This window comes from Planococcus citri, chromosome 2, assembly GCF_950023065.1.
Source record: "Planococcus citri chromosome 2, ihPlaCitr1.1, whole genome shotgun sequence".
Classification (NCBI taxonomy): domain Eukaryota; kingdom Metazoa; phylum Arthropoda; class Insecta; order Hemiptera; family Pseudococcidae; genus Planococcus; species Planococcus citri.
The window spans coordinates 78,964,080-78,986,652 of record NC_088678.1 but is presented as its reverse complement, the minus strand read 5'-3'; the positions used below and the strand labels follow the sequence as shown (position 1 = coordinate 78,986,652).

General features: G+C 34.5%; 2 protein-coding genes across 9 annotated transcripts; both read left to right on the top strand.

The window, feature by feature from the left end:
• Window positions 1-1,017: 1,017 nt before the first annotated feature.
• Window positions 1,018-11,595, top strand: LOC135837855 (juvenile hormone esterase-like). Of its 8 annotated transcripts, none has more exons than XM_065353272.1 (12): window positions 1,018-1,143; window positions 1,223-1,399; window positions 2,138-2,563; window positions 7,851-7,985; window positions 8,085-8,235; window positions 8,316-8,501; window positions 8,594-8,790; window positions 8,896-9,061; window positions 10,653-10,846; window positions 10,930-11,071; window positions 11,158-11,287; window positions 11,377-11,595. In XM_065353272.1, the coding sequence occupies exons 3-12, from the start codon at window positions 2,375-2,377 to the stop codon at window positions 11,531-11,533; spliced, it is 1,647 nt and encodes a 548-aa protein (XP_065209344.1). In that variant the 5' UTR covers window positions 1,018-1,143; window positions 1,223-1,399; window positions 2,138-2,374; the 3' UTR covers window positions 11,534-11,595. The 8 variants fall into 8 exon arrangements, with proteins under 8 accessions (XP_065209344.1, XP_065209348.1, XP_065209345.1 ...); XM_065353273.1 differs by having other exon boundaries at window positions 1,025-1,139; XM_065353269.1 differs by adding an exon at window positions 1,459-1,596 and having other exon boundaries at window positions 1,029-1,399.
• A 2,635-nt stretch (window positions 11,596-14,230) lies between these two features.
• LOC135837862 (juvenile hormone esterase-like) lies at window positions 14,231-22,255 on the top strand. The gene is made up of 10 exons (XM_065353283.1): window positions 14,231-14,850; window positions 19,806-19,940; window positions 20,052-20,202; window positions 20,280-20,465; window positions 20,567-20,763; window positions 20,842-21,007; window positions 21,314-21,507; window positions 21,583-21,724; window positions 21,810-21,939; window positions 22,033-22,255. The coding sequence occupies exons 1-10, from the start codon at window positions 14,665-14,667 to the stop codon at window positions 22,187-22,189; spliced, it is 1,644 nt and encodes a 547-aa protein (XP_065209355.1). The 5' UTR covers window positions 14,231-14,664; the 3' UTR covers window positions 22,190-22,255.
• The last annotated feature ends 318 nt before the right edge of the window (window positions 22,256-22,573 follow it).

Genomic DNA, 22,573 nt, shown 5'->3' with positions numbered 1-22,573 from the left:
GGTTCTCTCACTCTCTCAGTACTGTAGTGCTTTTGGAGTCGCATTATGCTTTCGTGATACATCACATTGTGCTCTGGAGCTTTCAGATTAGCATAATGTATTCGGAATCGCGTTGTGCTTTTTTTCAAAATCGTGTTGTGCTTTTTTTTCAAAATCATGTTGTGCTTTTTTTCAAAATTGCGTTGTTTTTTTTTTGAAATCGTGTTGTGCTTTTTTTTCAAAGTTCACATTGTGCTTTTTTTTTGAAGTTTGCATTGTGCTTTTTTTCCAATTGTATTTTTTTTGAAATCGCATTGTGCTTTTTTTTCAAAATCATGTTGTGCTTTTTTTTCAAATTCGCATTGTGTTTTTATCAAAATCGTGTAGTGCTTTTTTTCAAAATCGCGTTGTGCTTTTTTTTGAAATCGCGTTGTGCCTTTTTTTAAAGTTTGCGTTGTGCTTTTTTTCCAATTGTATTTTCACAAAGTTGGTTTCTATCAGCGTGGGATGAATGGATGCAATCATGTAGGTGCGTATTTTTTGTCCCTAAGGCCGTCATTTTGATGTGGAAAAGTGCCAAAATTGGCAAAAAGTTGTCTTTGTGCAGCTCTGGAACGCAATTGTGCCGGGGCCCACTCAAAAAAAATATAATACATCTATACTCGGGAGAGTGTCCTCTACCAAAATTTAAAAAAAAAATGTTGTCCCCGGCCAACTTCGAAAAATGGGGGTTTTGAGGCTCCAGCTCCCTATTGTGCCGGCCAAAAAATCCGAAATGTCCATTTTCTTGAATGCTAATAATATATGTACTAACGAAAAGCCTACTCTTTTTTTTGTCCCTCAAAGAATCCAACTCTTTTCGGTTTGGTGTTTGGACTGTAGACTAATCGGTTAAAACCGCTTTCTCTTTTCTCCCTGCACTCCGTCTCCTTCTTCCCCAACTATCTCTACTTCCTTTCCATCCCTTTTGTCCATCCGGATCCGATGCTCGCCATGACTCGCACCTTCGTTAGTTACTAGTTAGTTAATAGTTCTTTTTACTTATTCTAGTTATTCTTATACCAACAACGTGTCGATATTTCACGCATTAAAATTATTCGATTAAATTATCGTTTCCCCGTTTATTTCGCGACTTATCGTACCTTATCAACAGGTGTAACGTAGGTATGAATGATACAATTCTAAAAAATATGAATTCGATGCCTCAAATTAAGCTATATGTACAATCTGTTCCGTGATTTAGTTGAAGTTTTAATGTTCAATCGTTTTTCATACCGTGAATCAAGATCTACATACGTCTGCGTTTAAAAAAAATTGACTTAGTTTTGAAACCTCAGCTGGAGGCCGATTCCTCACATTTTTAACAGGTCAAGTCGCTCTTTCCTGAAACTTTCCTGACTTTTCTGCGATAGATACTTGGGTATGTATTTTGTAAAATTAGCAAAAAAATTCCATTTTTTAAAACCTCAAAATTTACAGAGGTAACTCTGAATTTCGCAAATAAGCAGCTGAAATTTTCGCTGCGTGAGATTTTCTTGTCGCAGTTAGAACGCTACATGGGTATGGACAAGGACTCTTTGAAAAAATCCGGAAATGAAATCAACCTGCTATAATTAGGTATAAAAACTTTTCAATAAAATTCAAAATTCAGCATTATTGTCTCGAGTAATCGAATTACGATAATTCTTCCACTAACGTATGACGATCGTAGATATCGCGTTGTCATCTTTTTTTGCTAAAGGAAGTGGGAAGTACGAAATTCATTCTCGTTTACGTCAGATATAATTTAAAGTTGGCGAAAAAATAAGAGAAGATATTGTATAAGTATAACTAAATCGTCGATAGACGACCGCGAGGACCCGATAAATGAGTTTTTCTGATAAAATTTCGGTTTGTGTTTTATTAATTACGAGTAAGTAAATAAATTTGATACTCTATCATGAAAAAGGATATGCTAATCGCGAAAGAGAACTGAAAGATACCGATATTTAATCGCGTAATTTTTTTCCAATTGGTCAATTTCGATTCTAAACGTACGTCGTACCTAGATGAATATTCAATGGTGAGGAAGGTCCTCATTCGACGATTTGATCTTCCCACTTCCACGCAGGCAGTGTATCTCTACATAACTAATGCATAGAAAATTGGCATGTTTCAGAATAGAAGAAAAAAAAAATTCATCGTTATTCCTCAAACTACTTTTTCGAAAGGTTTTAAAATACGGATAATGTGCCATAGTCAAGTTACCTACTTGTATACCTAGTTAGCCTTCACATTGGGAATAAATTGTATACGCTTATACATAGATCAGTCTTATTGCACAAGTTGTGTAAACAATTGGATAGCCTAAGTACCTGAATAATTTTTGAAATCAACTCGTATATCCGACTCAATTATGACGGTTCACACTTTGTTCAAATTTTGTGCGGTTGTATTTTTTGGAAACCTCGCGAATGGAGTCGTATTACAAACGAAACAAGGAATTTTAAAAGGCCAATTTGAGAAGAGTAGAGAAGGACGGACGTTTTATTCTTTTTATGGAATCCCTTATGCAGAACCACCTGTAGGAGAGTTACGATTTAAGGTACGTATGCGGACCTATACCTAATATACATATACATAGAGCTACGAGTAGATTAATACTGCAAATAAATCAAAATTTTCATCGTACCTACCTATTACGAATTTTACCGAAAAAAAAAAATGTCAAAAACAAACGAAAATTTATTACATAGAGCCGAAAATATGAAATCACAACGTTTTCTTATCATTTATGGCTCCTTCAGAGTTTAAAATATGAAAAGCTCCGAAATTCAAGAACGTATAGTTTTTCTACGTTTTCAATTTTTCTTTTCTCTCGCCAAAGTTGAAGGGGTTGAAAAATGATTTTTTTGTATCTTGCTAAAGTGTTTTGTTTTTTTTTTTGAAATTTGAATTTGATTTTTAAAGACTAAAAAAAAAAACTCTCACGCATTTAGCGGAGAAAACCGACTTTTCATCAAATAAAAATCTTTTACGAACAAATTGATTCACTTTTTTTGAAACATATTTTGTACCTACAGTGTTATTGATCTGTTTATAATCGAATCGAATCATTTACGAACGATTAGCGATTTAATAAACTGATTGATTTCTTGGTGAATCATTCACAAACGGATCAAATAATTTACGATTGATTCGGTTTTCGTGAAACTATTGTATAGAAACTAATATTTTTAAAAGCGAAGTGAATCGAATCGAATCGAATCGAATCATTCACAACCGATTTGACGATTGAAAAAACTGATTTATTTCTAGGCGAATCATTTGCGAACGAATCGATTCATTTACTCAATTTTTGATGAATCATTCGCGAACAAACTGATTCGTACAAATGAATCGTTCGCGAACGAATCGATTCGTATAAGTGAATCGTTTGCGAACGAATTGATTCGAATAAGTGAATCGTTCGCGAACGAATTGATTCGTATAAGAGAATCGTTTGCGAACGAATCGATTCATTTACTCAATTTTTGATGAATTGATTCGTATAAGTGACTCGTTCGCGAACGAATCGATTCACTTACTCAATTTTCGGTGAATCATTCACGAACGAATTGAATTACTTTTTGTAAATAATTTGTGAACGAATTGTTTCGTAAGTACAAGTGATTCGTTCGCGAACGAATTGTTTCGTAAGTACGAGTGATTCGTTCGCGAACGAATCGATTCATTTACTCAATTTTTGGTGAATCATTCACGAACGAATTGATTCATAAATTAATGAATTGATCGATTCGTTGGCGAATGGTTCTCTCAAAAAATTTATCAATTCGTTCATGAACGATTCACCAAAAATTGAGGGTCGTATAAGTTCTTTGTCGTAGGAATCGTACAGGCCTAGTGAGATTTCAAGTTTCATCGAAATCGGTACAGCCGTTTTCTAGGTAGGGGAGATTGTTGTACCAGGGACCGATTTTTCGTTTTTTGGGAATGGACTCCACCCATTAATTATTTTTGAAAATGTGAATAGGGTGCATCAAAGAATGGTCTTTTACAAAAAAAACGAGATATTCACATTTGTTCAAAACTCATTCCCCTCCCCTCCAGAATTTTTTGAAAAAGTCACTTTTTTTTTGGTCCATGGTACAACGGGTCGTGTACCAAAGACCAAAAGGAAATTTACCTTGGAAAATGCCTAAAAGTTGGCCGTGAAGGCATAAAGTTCACGTGTGGATCATAGACATTCATTATACATATTTACTTTTTACAATAAGATCATATAAAATTTTGCAGAATTTTTTTTAAAAAATTTCATAAGTTTGTCATGTTGTACCGCGGACCATAGATTTTTCCTCAAATTTCCACCAATTTCAAATAAATTTTGTAACATTTTCAGATGCTACAATGTAAAAACTGTGTAAAGGGCATCCTGGCATCTGAAAAAGTAGCAAAATTCGTGAAAATTGGATGAAAAAATTGCGGTCCGTGGTACACGATGAAATTTGGTCCCAGGTACAAGATCTCCCAAAATTTAGAAAAATGAGCTCACAAAACATGGCAAAATGTAATTTATCGTTTTAAAACGTGATAATCGTGTGAAAAATTTTCAAATGAAAACCTTATCGCCTATAGTTCATTTTGTGGCATACCCTAGTGATGCTTTAAAACGTAGTGTGGTCCGAATTCCGCAAGTGGCGTTAGTGAGGGAAAGGTCCCTGGTACAACAGGTCCGGGGTACAACAATCTCCCCTACCTATTATTACCTAATGAGTTTTAAAAAATGTTGAAAAAAAATTTTGTCGCGCAATAAACTTGGAAGCTTTGAGCTATTGGAACATGATGATGATGATGATGGCGAAATGTCCGGCTATTAGTAGCCTAGTCCCAGACCCTCAAAACGTAAAGAAAAGTCACCCCCCGACCCATCTGTCACTATCGCAACAAATACAATACTCCACTTTTCGAATGAAAAGTCGCTAAAATCTGAAAACATCGTTAAATTAACCTTGCAATAGAACAACTCAAATTTTTTGTCAACTATAAAAGCATTGTTTTTGAACATTTAAAATTATTTGACATTTCTGTTTTCAATTCCCACTTCCAAAATTTGCTCGCACCACAGCTGGCAAACTGGCATGAAAAATACTGCAGGGGGAGAAGGGTGTGTGGTAAAAAGTTGGGAAAATGTTGATAATCATTACTTCTACTTCAAAAAAAAAAAAAAATACCCATGATTGAAAAAAATATAAAATTTGAATCAGAACACTCTTTGAAAGCATCAATTTTGTTCCATACTTGAAACTTTTCGATAAGAATGAGAAAAACACGATTTCTATAATTTTCTGAGGAATACTTTTCCAAGTTGAGGCTCAAGGGTTCCTTCAAATAGAATTAAAATAGCAGGATGATGCCACTACAGGGGTTTCATAGTTTGTAAATAAGGACACGTTTAACCCCTCCAGCCGATCCAACATTTCGCAAAATGGAAAAAAATCGCGCACGCCAAAAAAAATTGAGAAATTGGGATCGTCTTTCGTTTAAATAAAAAGACACTCGATGGTGTTGTGGAAGAAGGGCCAAACTGTATTTTCAAAATGACAAAGTAAAACGGGAATCACTATTATGCAAAATGGAAAGCATTTAAGAGTGAGGATGAAGTTTCAGGTCCGCAGGTATTAGTACTTTGATACCTGCCTTGAAAAATTTTCAGCTGTGACCCATAAATTTTATTTCGCTATCGGATGTAAAATTTCACGTCCGATTGAATGCCTCAAACAATTTTTGAATCCGATCACCCCTTTTCCCTCAAATTGAGGATTTTTGTGGGTAAGTAGCTGGGGAAAAAGGGAAAAGCATAAAAGTGGGACGCCCTTTCCAACGGTGATATTAGTTTTCAGATCAGATCGGCGGCGTTCTCGTGAAATTCACGAGTTTACGTAATATTTTTGAAAAACTGTATCACAAGATAATACTTCAATTTTCAGGGTACTTAGGGTTCTTCTCATTCTCAATCGTCATGTGTTGCTGTTATATGTAGTCAAACGTTGACAAATATTTTATCTTGGGACTAGATAAAACTCGTTCAGATACGCAGAATATAAAAATATTAACGAAATTCAATCACAGTTTGGCTCTAAAAATTGACACTTTGGCCCTTTATCAAAATTTTGGAATCAGTTTGGCTCTAAAAATCGACACTTTGGCCCTTTTATAATTTTCGCATTTTTCACCAAAACAGATTGGCCCTACACCTTGAAAAAAACAATTTGGCCCTTCTTCCACAACACCATCGGTGTATATCAGAGGGGAAATATGTACCTGGTGTACCTTTGAAACTGTGCCAATTACGTCACAAGTACAATAAAATGTTCAATTCCAAATAGGTATATTTAATCAATTCATTAAATATCCAGGTTCGTGTGCAGATAAATTGACATTATATGTATGAGCGTTCAAAAATGAATACCTATTTTCTGCAATTCGTATTTTTTCTTTTTTCTTCAAACAAAGGAAATCAGTTCCAAAGCTAGTATCTAGATCTACTCCCCAGCCCGGAAACCTACCTCGTCTATTTCCGGCCAATCTAAAACCTCTAAACGCGGTTAATGACTTTTCCAGAATTTTCGAATTTTTTCAGAAGGTGTGAAAACCAATTTAGACACTTAAAAATAATATGAACACCCAAAAAAAAAAAATTAAAAAAAATGAAGTCCTGGCTTAGGTATTATCCACCTGTTTCATGGATCTATTTACGATTTGAGCGATTTTCATGCGGGCATCTCGGGCCTTTTTTTTCACAAGAAATTTTCATCTTACTGATCAAAAAATACTCAAGGTGTCTGCCTGAAAACCACTCTAACCACAAAAATTCACTAAAGACGTTGAAAATACGTCAGATTCATCAGTAGCCAAAATTTCAAGTGCTAAAGTAAATTTTTCGACTTTTGGTGAAGTTTTGAAAATCAAATCTGGTTCAAAAATGAGGAGAAAAAAATCAACATTTTACTAAATATTCGATTGGAAACGGTTTTAAACCGTTTTGAGCAGTTGTGGGGCCTCCAGCAGATTTCTGAAACTTGAAATTTCCACAAAACATCATCAAATGAAGTTGAAAAATGCAAAATTCACTACCCACTCCAACTTGAACACGTTATTAAGTAGTCTGCTTGTAACTTCAAGTACTTTAGAGCTTCCAGCGACTTTTTGAAAAATCTTGGAGCTTCCAGTAGATTTTTGAAACCAGAAGTTTCCACAAAATTTCATCAAATGTAGTTGTAAAGAGAAAATTCATTCCGTAAACCAATTTCAATACGTTATGAAGTCGACTGGAGGTAGATTTCAAGTCGTTTTGGAGCCTCTAGCGACTTTTTGGAAGTTACTGGAGCCTCCAGCAGATTTTCTATGCTCGAAATTTTCATTAAATTTTACCAAACGAAGTTGGAAAGTTGAAATTCACTCTGCATTCCAATTTCAACGCACTATCAAGTCGACTGCAGGTGGTTTTGATAGCAGAAAAGCTGTTTGGAAGCGTTTCATTGCAAAAAGTTGAAGTTTTTTTTGTTTAAAAGGATGCCACTTTCAGCACTCAAAGCTAATCCTTTCTTCAATACAGGAGTTTCATATTTTCCAAAGGACACTTTCAGCTTAATGTAAACCACCTCCGTGAATTAGGTCAAAATCTGAGAAGAGAATTGTCTTTTAACAAAGGTTTTTCGAACTTGAAATGCCTACACTTGACAACTGAAAAATTAAAAAAAAAAATTTTGAGAAACGTGGGATGCTTATACGTAAATGCTGTAATTTTACAACGGAAATAGGAATTTCCATTCTGAAAATGAAAATAATTGATAAGAAGCACTCAATATAAGAGCATTTAAAATGTTGAATAGGATCCAGTTCCAGCAAAATCATGGGAAGGTGTACGAGACGGTTCCATTCTTCCATCGCCCTGTTTACAATACTACATCTTACCAGAAATTCGAGGAAGCGAAGATTGTCTTTATCTGAATCTCTATAAGCCGAAGGTAACCAAACTTGAAACTATACCTTTACCTAGGTACCTACATGAAAAGACTTTTTTCTTTGAAAAAAGACAAACAATTTTCTTTTAATGTACTTAACAGCTCACAAATGAGACTTTGCTTCCTGTGATGGTTTATACGCACGGTAGTCGTTTTTTGTACCGTGATGCTCTACCAGATAAATACGGTCCTCACTACTTCATGGACAAAGATGTGATATTAATCACTTTTCACTATCGACTAGGAAGTCTAGGTAAGCCACAAATACACACTTGATTCCACAAGACACTTGACCATGGTACTCGAGATATTAATTTTCCATCATACTTTAAGGTTTTCTTAGCACCGAAGATGAAATAACACCGGGAAATTATGGATTAAAAGATATAGTGGAAGTGCTTCGATGGGTACAAAATTACATCGAAGATTTCGGAGGTGATAAAAATAGAGTAACGTTATTTGGGGCCAGCAGTGCTGCTACTAGCGTTTCAATGACATTACTTTCCCCACTGGCAAAAGGTACCTAATGAATCTCTTCTTCGAGAAAATTTGCACTAATCCTTCTCAACTTGAATAAAGTCAGATAAAATATGTGAAAACCATTTTCACAGGTCTAATTCATCGTCTCATTACGCAAAGTGGACATCCTTTCGATATGGAGAGACCTGGTAAAGCCAGACTGAATGCTTGGAAACTCGCTTCTTTGGTCGGTTGTGATGGAGATGAAGTAAAAACCTCCCAAGATCTATTAAACTGTCTAAAAAAAATACCAGCAGAAAAATTCGTATCCTATGATTCTTTATTTTTTGTAAGTTATATGTAAACTGCGAACGAATAGCAAATTTTTACTGTAAATAAGCTGAGGCGAAATTGCGCTCTAAGCTGGATAAATGCACTTTGCTTATGATTCCAGAGCACTGGAGGACTTATACCTGCATTTCCATGGGGTCCGGTTATTGAAAATGAAAGGGTTCCTGGAGCTTTCTTAGTTGACCAGCCTTCCAAGTTACTAGAACGACAATCAGATATACCTTGGATTATGGGTTTCAATTCCGATGAAGGAGGCGAGATCGCGATTAGTACGTATACTTTATACTTACTCGTATTATACAGATACCTATACTTACTCATATTTTACAAATTTCAACTTCATACACACTATGTAGTCCGGAATATGACAATATGAATAATACGCATTCCCTGCCAATCTTCAAATATCTTTTTTCTCAAAGGGGACATCCTAAGGAACATTTTAAAGCGAGCTTGCCCAAAAAAAGTTGGTCTAAATAACAAAATGGCGGCCATTTTGATTTAGAGCTCAGCCGAAATCATAGATCTTGCTTTCCAACATAGGACTCCCACGACATTTTTCCAACTGGACAAAGCTAGATCGAAAAAACACACAAAAATTTATAACCATTCATTTCAAGAGCTAAAGTGTATTTTTCGAATGTTGGTAAATTTTTGAAAATTGGCTAAGTAAAAATTAGAAAGAATGAAAATTTTACCAAATTGACCTGGAAAGCAAACATTTGGGATATACCCAATCGTTGACTGGTCAAATCGACTGGAAATGGTATCAAACCCTTTTGAGCAATTCTAAAGCCCCCAGCAGATTTTTTGAATTTGAAATTTCTACAACATTTCGTCAAATGAAGTTGGAGATCCGAAGTTCACGCTGCACTTCAACTTGAGCACGCTATCTGCTGAAGGCCCCAGAATTACTCAAAACGGTTTGAAACAGTTTCCAATCAATTTGGCAGGTCGAAAATAGGTTACATAATTACATATATCCCAAATTTCAGCTTTCCAGGTTAATTTGGTAGAATTTTCTTTTTTTTTCTCATTTTCACCAACAATCGAAAAATGCACTTCAGGATTTGAAATTTTGACGGGTGATAAATTTTTGCCTGCTCTTTCGATCTAGCTCTAGTTCGAAAATTTCGTCCGAGTCTCATGTTAGAAAGCAAAATCTGCGATTTCGACAGCCCTATCAATGAAAATGGCAGCCATTTTGTTTGTAAGGCCACCTTTTTTTTTGGCGAATCCGCTTCAAAATGTTTTACTGGATGTCCCCTTTAGAAAAATATTGTCTCGGAGGATTGGTGGGGGAAGGAGGTGCAATTATTCTTATCGGCATACTCTCTAAATTTGAAACAGTCAATTTCACTGCTTAGCAGTCACGACATTTTGCCTTTTTAAAGCAGTAGTTTTTTTTACTGCAAAACAGTGAAAAATTACTGAATTGGTCAGTAAAAAATCATTTTGACTGACCAATTCAGTAATTTTTCATTGTTTTGCAGTAAAAAAAAACTACTGCTTTAAAAAGGCAAAATGTCGTGACTGCTAAGCAGTGAAATTGACTGTTTCAAGTTTAGAGAGTATGCCGGACTACTATTTTACATTTTTATTTTCAATTTCTCAAAAATGCAAGCACCTTCAATTTCGAGTTTAAACAAAATATATCCGTTTTACCTGCAAACTACAGTACATAGGTCATTGTAAGAATTATTTTCGAGAACTGTTGAAAAATGTTGTTAAAAAAAGAAAAAAAAACAATAGACCGTCTAAATTTGCAATTTATCGTACGTTCTGCTCTTTGGCTTTAGCTGTTGGAGAGACCTAAGTTGTAAAATAAAATAAAATGAAATAAAAATAAAAAAATTGCAGTTGCCTACTATCAAAACTACGGCACATCTTTAGTAAATGAAATGGACACAGAATACAAAAAGCTCTTTCCAATAATGTTCCGTTATGGAAATCATGTGAAGGACCTCGACCAACTCGACAACGTTACAGAAACTTACAAAAAATATTTTTTCGGCGATAAAAAGATTAGTGAAAATATTCACGGATTTGCTGAGGTAAATACGGGAAGAAAATTTTGAAAGAAACAACACACAGAAGAATTTCATTATTTCAATAAATCATCATCCGCATATTATAGATGTTCACAACATTAATTTACGTGACGGGACTAAAACAAACTGTCAAGCTATACAAAGGACCAAAATACGTTTATTATTACAATTACAAAAATAAAGAATCATTCGCAAAAACAGCCTACACAGGAGATCATCCTTATATGGGTACGTTTTTTTGTTCATTTTCATAAAGTTTTCATCACTAAGTACCTATTTTCGTTTAAAATATTGAACTGAATTTTTCTCTTAAGGTGTTATTCATGGAGATGAACTCGTAAGCTTTTTTAATTGGTCCTCTGTCATCACACCAGTAACTGATGGCGTTGATTTGACCGTTTCCAGACAAATGATCGATTTTTGGACTAATTTTGCAGCTACAGGGTAATTTGCTCATAAAAACATTTCATTAGCGAGGAGAAATTACCTAACTTATGATTATGTACAAAAATATGTATTTTTTTGCCCATCAGGGATCCAAACGATAGAGAAAAAACTACATGGAATCCAGTCGATTCGCAGGATATAAATTATCTGCATATTAAAGATGGCAAATTTGAAATGAGAGATGAGTTACTGAAAGAAGAATACGAATTTCTCGACAGTGTTTCTGTTGATGGTTATTTTTAAATGTCACACGCTAAACATTATGTATCTTTATTTCAACTGTGATTTATTATTTTTGTACTTAATTTTTATTTTTCATTTTCCACTGTCGACCTGCGAGGAAACAAAAGTTGTGCAAAAGATACCTAACGATTTTTTAAAAATATTTACAAATTTTGGACCCTTCTAATTAGAAGTTTGACGAGGTTGAACATTTTTAAAAGTTATTTTCTGTTCTAAAAAATCCAAGAAATACCACAAAAAATGCCTTAAATGACAAAAAAAAATGTTGAAAATTGATCAAATATTCTTAATCTTAACATAATTGATCTTCAACTGAAAAAAATATTGCAAAAAAAAACATAATAAAAAACGCCAGCTAGAAGAAAAATTATAAATCGCAAAGGGCTTCTCAAATACATACTAATAAGATTGTAAGTTTTTTTTTGGTACTATTTGAAGAACAACGCTGGATAGAAGGAAAAGCTCAACTCATAAGGTGGTTTTGTTCCGTTTTACAAGATTTTAAAAAATTTCGTATTTTCGACGATGTTTTTTTTTCAATTTTCGAAAAATTTTGCTCAATTTCACCGAAATTTTATTTAGGTTGGGAACAAAAATAAATTGTATTAAAAAAACTGGAAATTTTGATGCGATTTTTGTCGTGTGTTTTGACGCTATTTTAAGCAATTTTTCTAGGTTCTATAATAAATTATGATTTTTCATCAACTTTCATTCGTTTTAAACTGTTTTCATGGTAAAAGTTTTATGTTTAATTACAATTTTTAAAAAACGAGATTTCTTGACAATTAAAAAGCAAGCATTTACGTAAGTACTCGTAATTTCTGACAAAAAGCAGGAATAAATTTAGTGAACGAAAAGGCTTTTTAGCAATTTCTAGCAAAAAACGACTCTCGAGAACAACTTTTGAAAAACAGAGAAACTTTTTGGAATTTTTGAAAAAAAACCTACAATTTTCAACAATTTTTGGCAAAAAACGAGACTCATTGGCAATTTAGATAACAGAGGACTTTTTGCTATATTTAGCAGAAAAATGAGGCTCTGAAAATTTTTTTAGCAAAACACAGGGCTTCTTCAATTTTTGGCAAAAAGTGTGAATTTTTGACATTGAATTGACAAAATGCAACACTTTGACAGCTTTTAGCAAAAATGCGAGACTGTTGGGTAATTTTCTGGGGAAAAAAATCCGATTTGGTTTCAAAAAAAAAAAAAAACGTTGACGATTTATACTTCTTGGAATTTTTTGAGAGAATTCATAATTGGGGCTATTTGCAATTTTTTTTACCAAGGAATGAGGCATGTTTGGCAATTTTGAAAAAAACATGGTTTGTTATCTATTGTTTTTGGCCATAAGCGATATCCAACGCGGGAATCAAGCTTTAAGTGTGGGCTAAAAAATTTGCAAAAAAACTCCAAAAAAATTCAATAGAAATTTTTGGTTTTCTCCCGTTCCAATTTATTTTGATAGGTCCTAAGATGCATTTTCAGAAATCCTAAAAATCCGTACTCAATTTAGGGCTTAAAATTCTTTTAAAAATGTTCAAATTTTTTGCAAAATACTTACTACCGTAAACAGGGGTAACATTGATGGATTTTTCAGAATTTTTTATGTGTAGAGGTATGAATGACGGAGGTGGGGGAAATGTGTGTTGTGCTTTTGATAAAGCTATGCTATGTCAGCACTACGTTTTGGCGTTTACAGAAGTTGTCTACCTTTTTCCTGTCAGACCAACACCTCCTATACAAGAAGGCCAGAGCACTGGTTTTCTGACGTCACAGCTGGGGGCGATTGCGGCTTCATTGTCTTATAGGAGATTGCCCGATTTCTGAGTTTTTCTTGAATAATTTTTGAACGGTTAATGCTACAGATTTGAATTAAAAACCAGCTTGTAGAGGAGAAAGAGTAGATCATTTTTCATGTTTTAAACACGTATGTGCTCGATCAAATTTTCGATTTATTTCAATTTAAATGTAAAAAAATTGCAACCTCGAAACTTTGAACTTTGATAAATCGAAAATTTGATCGAGCACATAGGTGTTTGAAAGATGAAAAATGATCTACTCTTTCTCCTCTACAACCTCGTTTTTTCCCCAAAGCTCTAGCGCTTTTCGATCAAAAGTTGTGAAAGTTCAAAGCTTTGAGCTTTTATAACTTTTGATCAAAAAGCGCTAGAGCTTTGGGGAAAAAACGAGGTTGTAGAGGAGAAAGAGTAGATCATTTTTCATCTTTCAAACACCTATGTGCTCGATCAAATTTTCGATTTATCAAAGTTCAAAGTTTCGAGGTTGCAATTTTTTTACATTTAAATTGAAATAAATCGAAAATTTGATCGAGCACATACGTGTTTAAAACATGAAAAATGATCTACTCTTTCTCCTCTACAAGCTGGTTTTTAATTCAAATCTGTAGCATTAACCGTTCAAAAATTATTCAAGAAAAACTCAGAAATCGGGCAATCTCCTATAAGACAATGAAGCCGCAATCGCCCCCAGCTGTGACGTCAGAAAACCAGTTACATACCTAGGTAACTCTGAATTTTGCAAATATGTAGTTATCCGGTTTGTGTTTTACGCAATTGATCGGGTAAAGGGTGCCAATCGCGAATGAGAACTGAAAGAATACCGGTATCTACATACTCGTATAAATCGCGTGATTTTTCCTAATTGGTCACAATCTCGATTCTATTACGAAAAAAAAAAACGTGAACCTATAACAATAAATATTCAACGATGAGGAAGGTTCTCACTCAACGATCTATTACTCTTCCCACTTCCACACAGGCAGTGCATCTACATTAGAATTTACATTTGTATGTAAATTGCCATGTTTTAGGAGATGATGTCGCATTTCAGTCAATTAAAAAAATAGGTACGTAAACATAGTAGAAAAAAAACAAATCCACCGTTTAACCGTTACTTCTTAAACTACGAGTTTTCGAAAAGTTTTGAACGCGTAAGCATAATTATAGTGTGCTAGTTAAGTTAGGCCTACCTAGTTAGCCTTCACATCGGAAATAAATCGCATAGGCTTAGTGTATTAGGTACCTTACATATATTTTTATTGCGCAAGTTATGCACACAATTGGATAAATACTCGAATCATTTTTGAAATAAACTCGCGTACTAACTCAATTATGACGGTTCACATTTTGCTCTTTTGTGCGGTGATATTTTTCGGAAACTTTGCGAATGGAGTCGAATTACAAACGAAACAAGGCATTTTAAAAGGTCAACTTGAGAAGAGCAGAGATGGACGGATGTTTTATTCTTTTTATGGAATCCCTTACGCAGAACCACCTGTGGGAGAGTTACGATTCAAGGTATGTGTTTGCATCTATACCTAACACACTATACACCCTAATAATGTAATTAATAAATCAAAATTTTGACGAAAAAAAAATATGTCAAAAATACGAAAATTGTAAGCACAGGTAGGTACATATAATTTAAAAAATAATCATAGAAAATTTTAAAAGTCCCAAGTTGATAACCGAAAGATTGTCTTGAGAGTCATTCCACATCAATTCGACCAAGAAATGGTAAGGGATCGGCGATTTTTTGAACTCATCACAAAAAATCAAAATTCTGAGTGAATTGAAAAAATAAACGAATTTTATAATTTTTTTGTCATGATTTGTGATTTTTATCAACTTTTCCATGAAATAAGGTACGTCAAAAAGAGGTCATAATAAGACAAAAATGAATAAATTTAAACTTTTTTTGATGTTTGAAATTTGAAAATTGAATTTTTTCGAATTTTGATTTTTTTGTAATGAGCTCATTTCATCTAGTGAAAGGGAGTTTTCAACTTTTTCAACTGGTACGTAAAAATAGGGGGGGTCAAATGGGTCAACTTCACCAATCAAAACTTTATTTCATGTTTTAAACCAAAAAATCGCATTTTTCCGCAAACTTTTCAATTTTTTCAAATCGACTTTACGAAATAATTCCATTCCAATTTTTTAATATGTTGTTCAGCATGAAAAGTTGTCCATAATATATTTTTTTCAGCATTTTTTTTGAGAGTCGGAACGATATGAAAACAACGTTTTGATACTTTTCGAGCTAATTTTTCGTACGAAAAAAAGTGGCAACACTGATTTTTATGATATCACCAACAAAGCCTTTTAAAAGTATGTATTTCCGCAGGAAAAATTTCAAAAAAATTTCCGCCCCCCCCTTAGCACTTCTTGTTCGAATTGACGTGGAATGGCCCCCTTTAGGAAGTATAATTTAAAAATTCGACAAAAATGCGTCAAGTATACATTTTTATGGTATTTACAAAAATGTGAAAATTTCGTGATGTGATCTGCAGAACCTTGGCAAGCCATGATGGAGCCCCAAAAATTTAGTCAAAACGTAAAAAAAATTAAATATCGTGTGACATTACGTTTCATACGTTTTCGAAAGCGCTGATTACGAATATCAACTTACTTATATTTTGATTTGACACCGCCCCCCCATCTCAAATTTCCTAAAAATGGGAAAAAAAGTCGTGCATGCCAAGAAAATTGAGAAATTGGGATCGTCTTTCATTTAAAAAAAATATATATATATACCTATCACAGGGCAAATAGCTGGTGCATCGTTGAAACTGTGCCAACAACGTCACAAACTGCAATAAAATGTTCAATTGCGAATAATCAATTCATTAAATATCCAGATTAAGGTGCAGATAAGTTGACATTATACGAGCGTCCATAAAAATGCAGATTTTCTGCAATTCGTATTTTTTATTTAACAACGAAAATCACTTCTAAAGCGAGTATCGACTGCTCCGCAACCAACTTCTCCTATTTTCAGCCAATCTGGAACCTCTTGCGCGGTTTTTGATTTTTCCAGAATTTTTGAATTTTTCCAGAAGTTGTGTAAACTAATTTGAGCTTTTAAAAATAATATAAGGTGAACACCCTACAAAAAAAATCAAGTTCTGGCTTATTCTCCTTCAGTTTCATAGGATCTCTATCAACACTATTTACGATTTGAAAGATTTTCATGCGGACATCTCGAGCTTTTTTTTACAAGAAATTTTCATCTTACTGGTCAAAAAAAATACTCAGGGCGTCTGCCTGAAAACCACTCTAATTTCACAAAAAAAAACTCATTAAAGAGGCTGAAATAAGTCAGAATTGAAATTTTTTAGCAGCTCAAGTTGATTTCTGCGCCTTTATGAGAAATTCGGACATGACTAAAAAAATCAAAAATCACGCTAGATCCTCCAAAATGACAGAAAATGGTGAAAATTGGCTGGCAGAGTCGTTATCAGCTTCAGAATTGATTATCTTTTTGTCTACTAAAAAAAAGTACCTATGGTTAAAAAAAAAAAATTTCAGAAAATCACCATTTTTGATTTTTAGTAATTTGTCAAAAATCAAAAAATCAATTTATTGGGCAATTGAAATTCTGATGATAGGAGTTTCAGGTCATACTCTTAATAAAGCCTACATTCACTCAACATTTACTGCTCACTTGCCTTAAACTACAACAACCAATGAGACTATCACTACAAATAGACCCAGACGCAATGACCATCCCAGACAACCCTTCTGATATCCAAAAATTCATAACTCTACTAAAAAAAAATATCAATCTAATAAATTAAATCCAAGCCCTTCTTTTCGAGGGTGTAATAATGTTGAAATTAAAAACACCCTAAAAAAAAGAACTGAAGTTCTTTTTTCGAATTCCTTGAGAAATTTTTGAAAACCAAATTTCAGCCACAGGGAAAAAATAAAATTACAGTCAATTGAATTGAAAAGCTAAAATTTTTGGCAAGTAGTGCATCCTATTTTTGAGTCTTCCAACCCCCCCCCCCCTGCTCCACCTCTTTTGAATCGAGTGGTTCTGAAGTCCTCGGTAATGAGGAAAAAATATCAACATTTTACCAAATTAATCTAGAAAGCTGAAATTTGAAATATACCCTATTATTTTAAATCTGCCAAATCGACTGGAACCGGTTTCTAACCGTTTTGAGCAGTTCTGGAGCCTTCATCAGATTTTTGAAATTTGAAATAATGTGGTTTGAAAGCGGAAATTCAATCTGTAAACTGCGATTTCAATACGCTATGAAGACGACTGCAGGTGGATTTCAAGTCGTTTTAGAGCTTCCAGCGATTTTTTGAAAATTATTGGAGCCTCCAGCATATTTTCAATGCTCGGAATTTCCATTAAATTTTACCAAACGGAGTTGGAAAGCCGAAATTAATTCTGCACTCTAATTTCAACGCGATATCCAGTCGACTGCTGGTGGGTTTGGGACTAAAGGGTTTCCTCAAATGGAATTAAAACTATTTGGAAGCCACTTTAATTGCAAAAATCGAAGTTTTTCTAAAAATTATGCCACTGTGAGCACCTAAAGCACATCTTCTCTTCAACGTAAGGGTTTCATATATTTTAAAGGACATTTTTAGCTTAAAGTAAATCACCTCCATGAATTAGGTGAAAATCTGTAAAGAGGAAATTTATGAAAGTACTATGTGCCCCATTCAGAAAAGTGCAGTTTTGAAATTTTTCCCATGCATAAATGGGGGGTGGACCCTCAAAAAGGTGATTTTGGGGACATGGGTCTGAACCACAAAAACTCGACGGGATTGTGTTGGGGGACTTCTCCCGATACCAAATATGTGATTTTTTTCCGTGACACCTTGCACAACTGCATATTATGGCACTTTGAATGCGATTTTTATGCATTTTTGGCCAATTTCGATGATAAGACGGCTCTAATGACCAGCATATGGCCTGGAACCAACGGATTCTTGGACGTGTGTTAAACGGGGATATTTGAAGCCCAACTACGCAAAAACGGTTAAAAAAAACTTGCACAACGCGATTTTATGCGTACTAATAGGTTTGTCAGCTGCCCCCCACCACCAGAATTCAACAATGCATTATCTATCCGATAATATCGATGCGACCTATCAAAATGGTATAAAATTTCGCGCTGAAATCTAAAATCGCAGACATTTTTCATTTCCACCCCCACATGGTGGTGTTTTGCCCCCCAAACTGAATCCAACTATGATATTGAACACATTTTGCACATTTCGCGTTGATGGTGTGGATTTATGTGTATGCAATCTGAATGATTCTCATATTCGTTATTTGGGAATATTTTTATGTAGTTAGCTTTATGGAGGGAGGACGGCAAAACTCCACCAAGGGGGTGCAAATGAAAAATGATTGTAATTTTCGAGGTCAGCGCAAAATTTTATACCATTTCGGTGGGTCATGTCCAAGTTTTAATATCCATGTTCTGACATAGTCTTGAAAGGGGAGGGGAGGGGAGAGGAGGGGGTGGAGATTAAATGAAAAATTTGAAGCAAAAATATTCCCAAATAACGAATATGAGAATCATTCTGATTGCGTACACATAAATCCTCACCATCAACGCGAAATGTGCAAAATGTGTTCCATATCATAGTTGGATTCAGTTTGGGGGGCAAAACACCACCATGTGGGGGTGGAAATGAAAAATGTCTGCGATTTTAGAGTTCAGCGCGAAATTTTATACCGTCTTGATAGGTCGCATCGATATTATCGGATAGATAATGCATTGTTGAATTCCGGTGGTGGGGGGCAGCTGACAAACCTATTAGTACGCATAAAATCGCGTTGTGCAAGTAATTTTTCACCGTTTTTGCGTAGTTGGGCTTCAAATATCTCCGTTTAACACACGTCCAAGAATCCGTTGGTTCCAGGCCATACGCTGGTCATTAGAGCCGTTTTATCATCGAAATTGGCCAAAAATGCATAAAAATCGCATTCAAAGTGCCATAATATGCAGTTGTGCAAGGTGTCACGGAAAAAAATCACATATTTGGTATCGGGAGAAGTCCCCCAACACAACCCCGTCGAGTTTTTGTGGTTCAGACCATGTCCCCAAAATCACCTTTTTGAGGGTCCACCCCCCATTTGTGCAAGGGAAAAATTTCAAAACTGCACTTTTCTGAATGGGGCACATATGTAGTATTTTCATTTTGGCAGCGCCGTTTTTTTGGTTCCCGAAAAAAAAATACAAAATCAACTTCTAGAGAAAATTTTTCGTGTATGGATTGTGGTCTGAAAAGCCACCGAGCACTACTTTTGTGTCATACTCATACATATCAAGTAGGTAGGTACTGAAAAAAATTGAAACATTTTTTCAGCAACGTGGGACGCCCTTCATTGTAAATTTTCAGACTTAAATACGATGATTTTACGGCTGAAATAGGAATTTTAATCTTTAAAACGAAAATAAGTGACAATAGATAATAACTGCTTTTGAAATGTTGAATAGGATCCAGTTCCAGCCAAACCATGGAAAGGGGTACGAGACGGTTCCATTCTTCCATCGCCCTGTTTACAATACTACATCTTACCAGAAATTCGAGGAAGCGAAGATTGTCTTTATCTGAATCTCTATACGCCAAAGGTATAAAACCAAACTATAGGTACACGAGAACTTTTTTTTTTTTGAAGGACAATGAATAACTTCTTTTTATTGATACTTATCTATCTACACTCTACGCCTTATACTTAACAGCTTACAAATGAAACTTTACTTCCTGTGATGGTTTATATGCACGGTAGTCGTTTCTTGTACCGCGATGCTCTACCAGATAAATACGGTCCTCACTACTTCATGGACAAAGATGTGGTACTAATCATATTTCATTATCGACTGGGAAGTCTAGGTGAGCCACAAATACACACTTGATTTCACAAGACACTTGACCAAGTGCTCGAAATATTAATTCCATCATACTTGAAGGTTTTCTTAGCACCGAAGATGAAATAATACCGGGAAATTATGGATTAAAAGATACAGTGGAGGTGCTCCGATGGGTACAAAATCACATCGAAGATTTCGGCGGTGATAAAAATAGAGTAACGTTATTCGGGGCCAGCAGTGCTGCTACAAGTGTTTCAATGACATTACTTTCCCCACTGGCAAAAGGTACCTAACTACCTAATGAATCTCTTCTCCGAGAAAATTTGCAATAATCCTGTTCAACTTGAATAAAAGTCAGATAAAATATGTGAAAACCATTTTTACAGGTCTAATTCATCGTCTCATTACTCAAAGTGGACATCCTTTCGATTTAGAAAGACCTGGTAAAGCCAGAGTGAATGCTTGGAAACTCGCTTCCCTGGTAGGTTGTGATGGAGATGAAGTTAAAACCTCCCAAGATCTGTTAAACTGTCTGAAAAAACTTCCAGCTGAAAAATTCGTATCTTATGATTCTTTATTTTTTGTGAGTATACATCAACTGTAAAAGCTGACGCGAAATTGCGCTCTAAAATGGAAAAACGCACTTTGCTTATGATTCCAGAGCACTGGAGGACTTTTACCTGCATTTCCATGGGGTCCGGTTATTGAAAATGAAAAAGTACCCGGAGCTTTTTTGGTTGACGAACCTGCCAAGTTAATAGAACGACAATCGAATATACCTTGGATGATGGGTATAAATTCAGATGAAGGAGGCGAGGTAGCAATAAGTATGTACACTCATTACTCAGATATACTAGGTACTCGTATATTTTACAAATTTTATCTCTTTTTTAAACTGGACAAAGCTAGATCGAAAAAGCAGACAAAAATTTATCATCAGCCAAAATTTCAAGTGCCAAAGTACATACATACACTTTTTGATTATTTTTGGAGAATATTTAGAAACCAAATTTAAGCCAAATATAACGAGGAAAAAATGTGAACTACTTTCATAAGTTATGAAGTCGACTGCAAAAACAATAACTTGCCTAATTTGTAATTATGAGTATGTTCTACTCTTGTTTTTATTGCAGATGCGTACCATCGAAAATATGGTCCACCTTTAGCGGATGAGTTGGATAGAGAATATAAAAGGGTCTTTCCATTAATGTTCCGTTATATATACCATGTTAAAGACCCTGAACAACTCGACAATGTGACAGAAACTTACAAAAAATATTTTTTCGGGGATAAAAAGATTAGTGAAGATATTCACGGTTTTGCTAAGGTAATACAGGAAGAAAATTTTGAAAGAAAAAAAGAGAAGAATTTCATAAATTAAATAAATCATTATTCTTATTAGATGTTCACAACGTTAATCTACGTGACTGGACTGAAACAAAATGTCAAGCTATACAAGGGGCCAAAATACGTTTATTATTACAATTACAAAGCTAAGGAATCATTCACAAAAACGCTCGAGGTTGAAGGTCATCCTTATATGGGTACGTATTTTTTTTTGTTCATTTCCATCAATTTTTCATCACTATTATTTTCATGTAAAATATTGAACTGAATTTTTCTTTCCAGGTATTATTCATGGTGACGAACTTTTAACCCTTTATAATTGGTCCTCTGTCATCACACCGGTAACCGAGGGCGTTGATCTGGCGGTTTCCAAACAAATGGTTGATTTTTGGACTAATTTTGCAGCTGCAGGGTAATTAGTTCATAGTAAAAGATGCCATTAGCTAGGAAAAATTATTGAAACATCTGATTATGTATAAAAATATGTATTTTTTTTGCCCATCAGGAACCCAAACGATAAAGAAAAAACCATATGGAAGCCAGTCGATTCGCAGGATATAAATTATCTGCATATTAAAGATGGCAAATTTGAAATGAGGGATAAGTTACTGAAAGAAGAATACGAATTTCTCGAGAGTGTTCCTGTTGATGGTTATTTTTAAATGTCATGCACTAAACATTATGTATCTCCATTTCAACTGTGATTTATTACATATTTTTGTACTTAATTTTTATTTTTCGTTTTCCACTGTCAACCTTGACACTTACTTACCTACTGTACTTTTACGAAAAAAAAGTAGTTACTATGACTTCTCTTCTCCTTAAAAAATTGAAATTCTTCTCGCAAATTGAAGGCAAAAATGGCAAAATAGTCTCTCTAAACCGACTTTAAATTGTGCCAAAAAAATGTCAGTCATTCAGCTATTTTCATACACAAGGAGCTAACACGGTCTTATATCAATTTCTTGTGCAAATCATAAAGTATTTTTTCAAATTCAGGTATTCATTTGAATGGTTTTTGAAAAACAACGTTAGCTATATGGAGA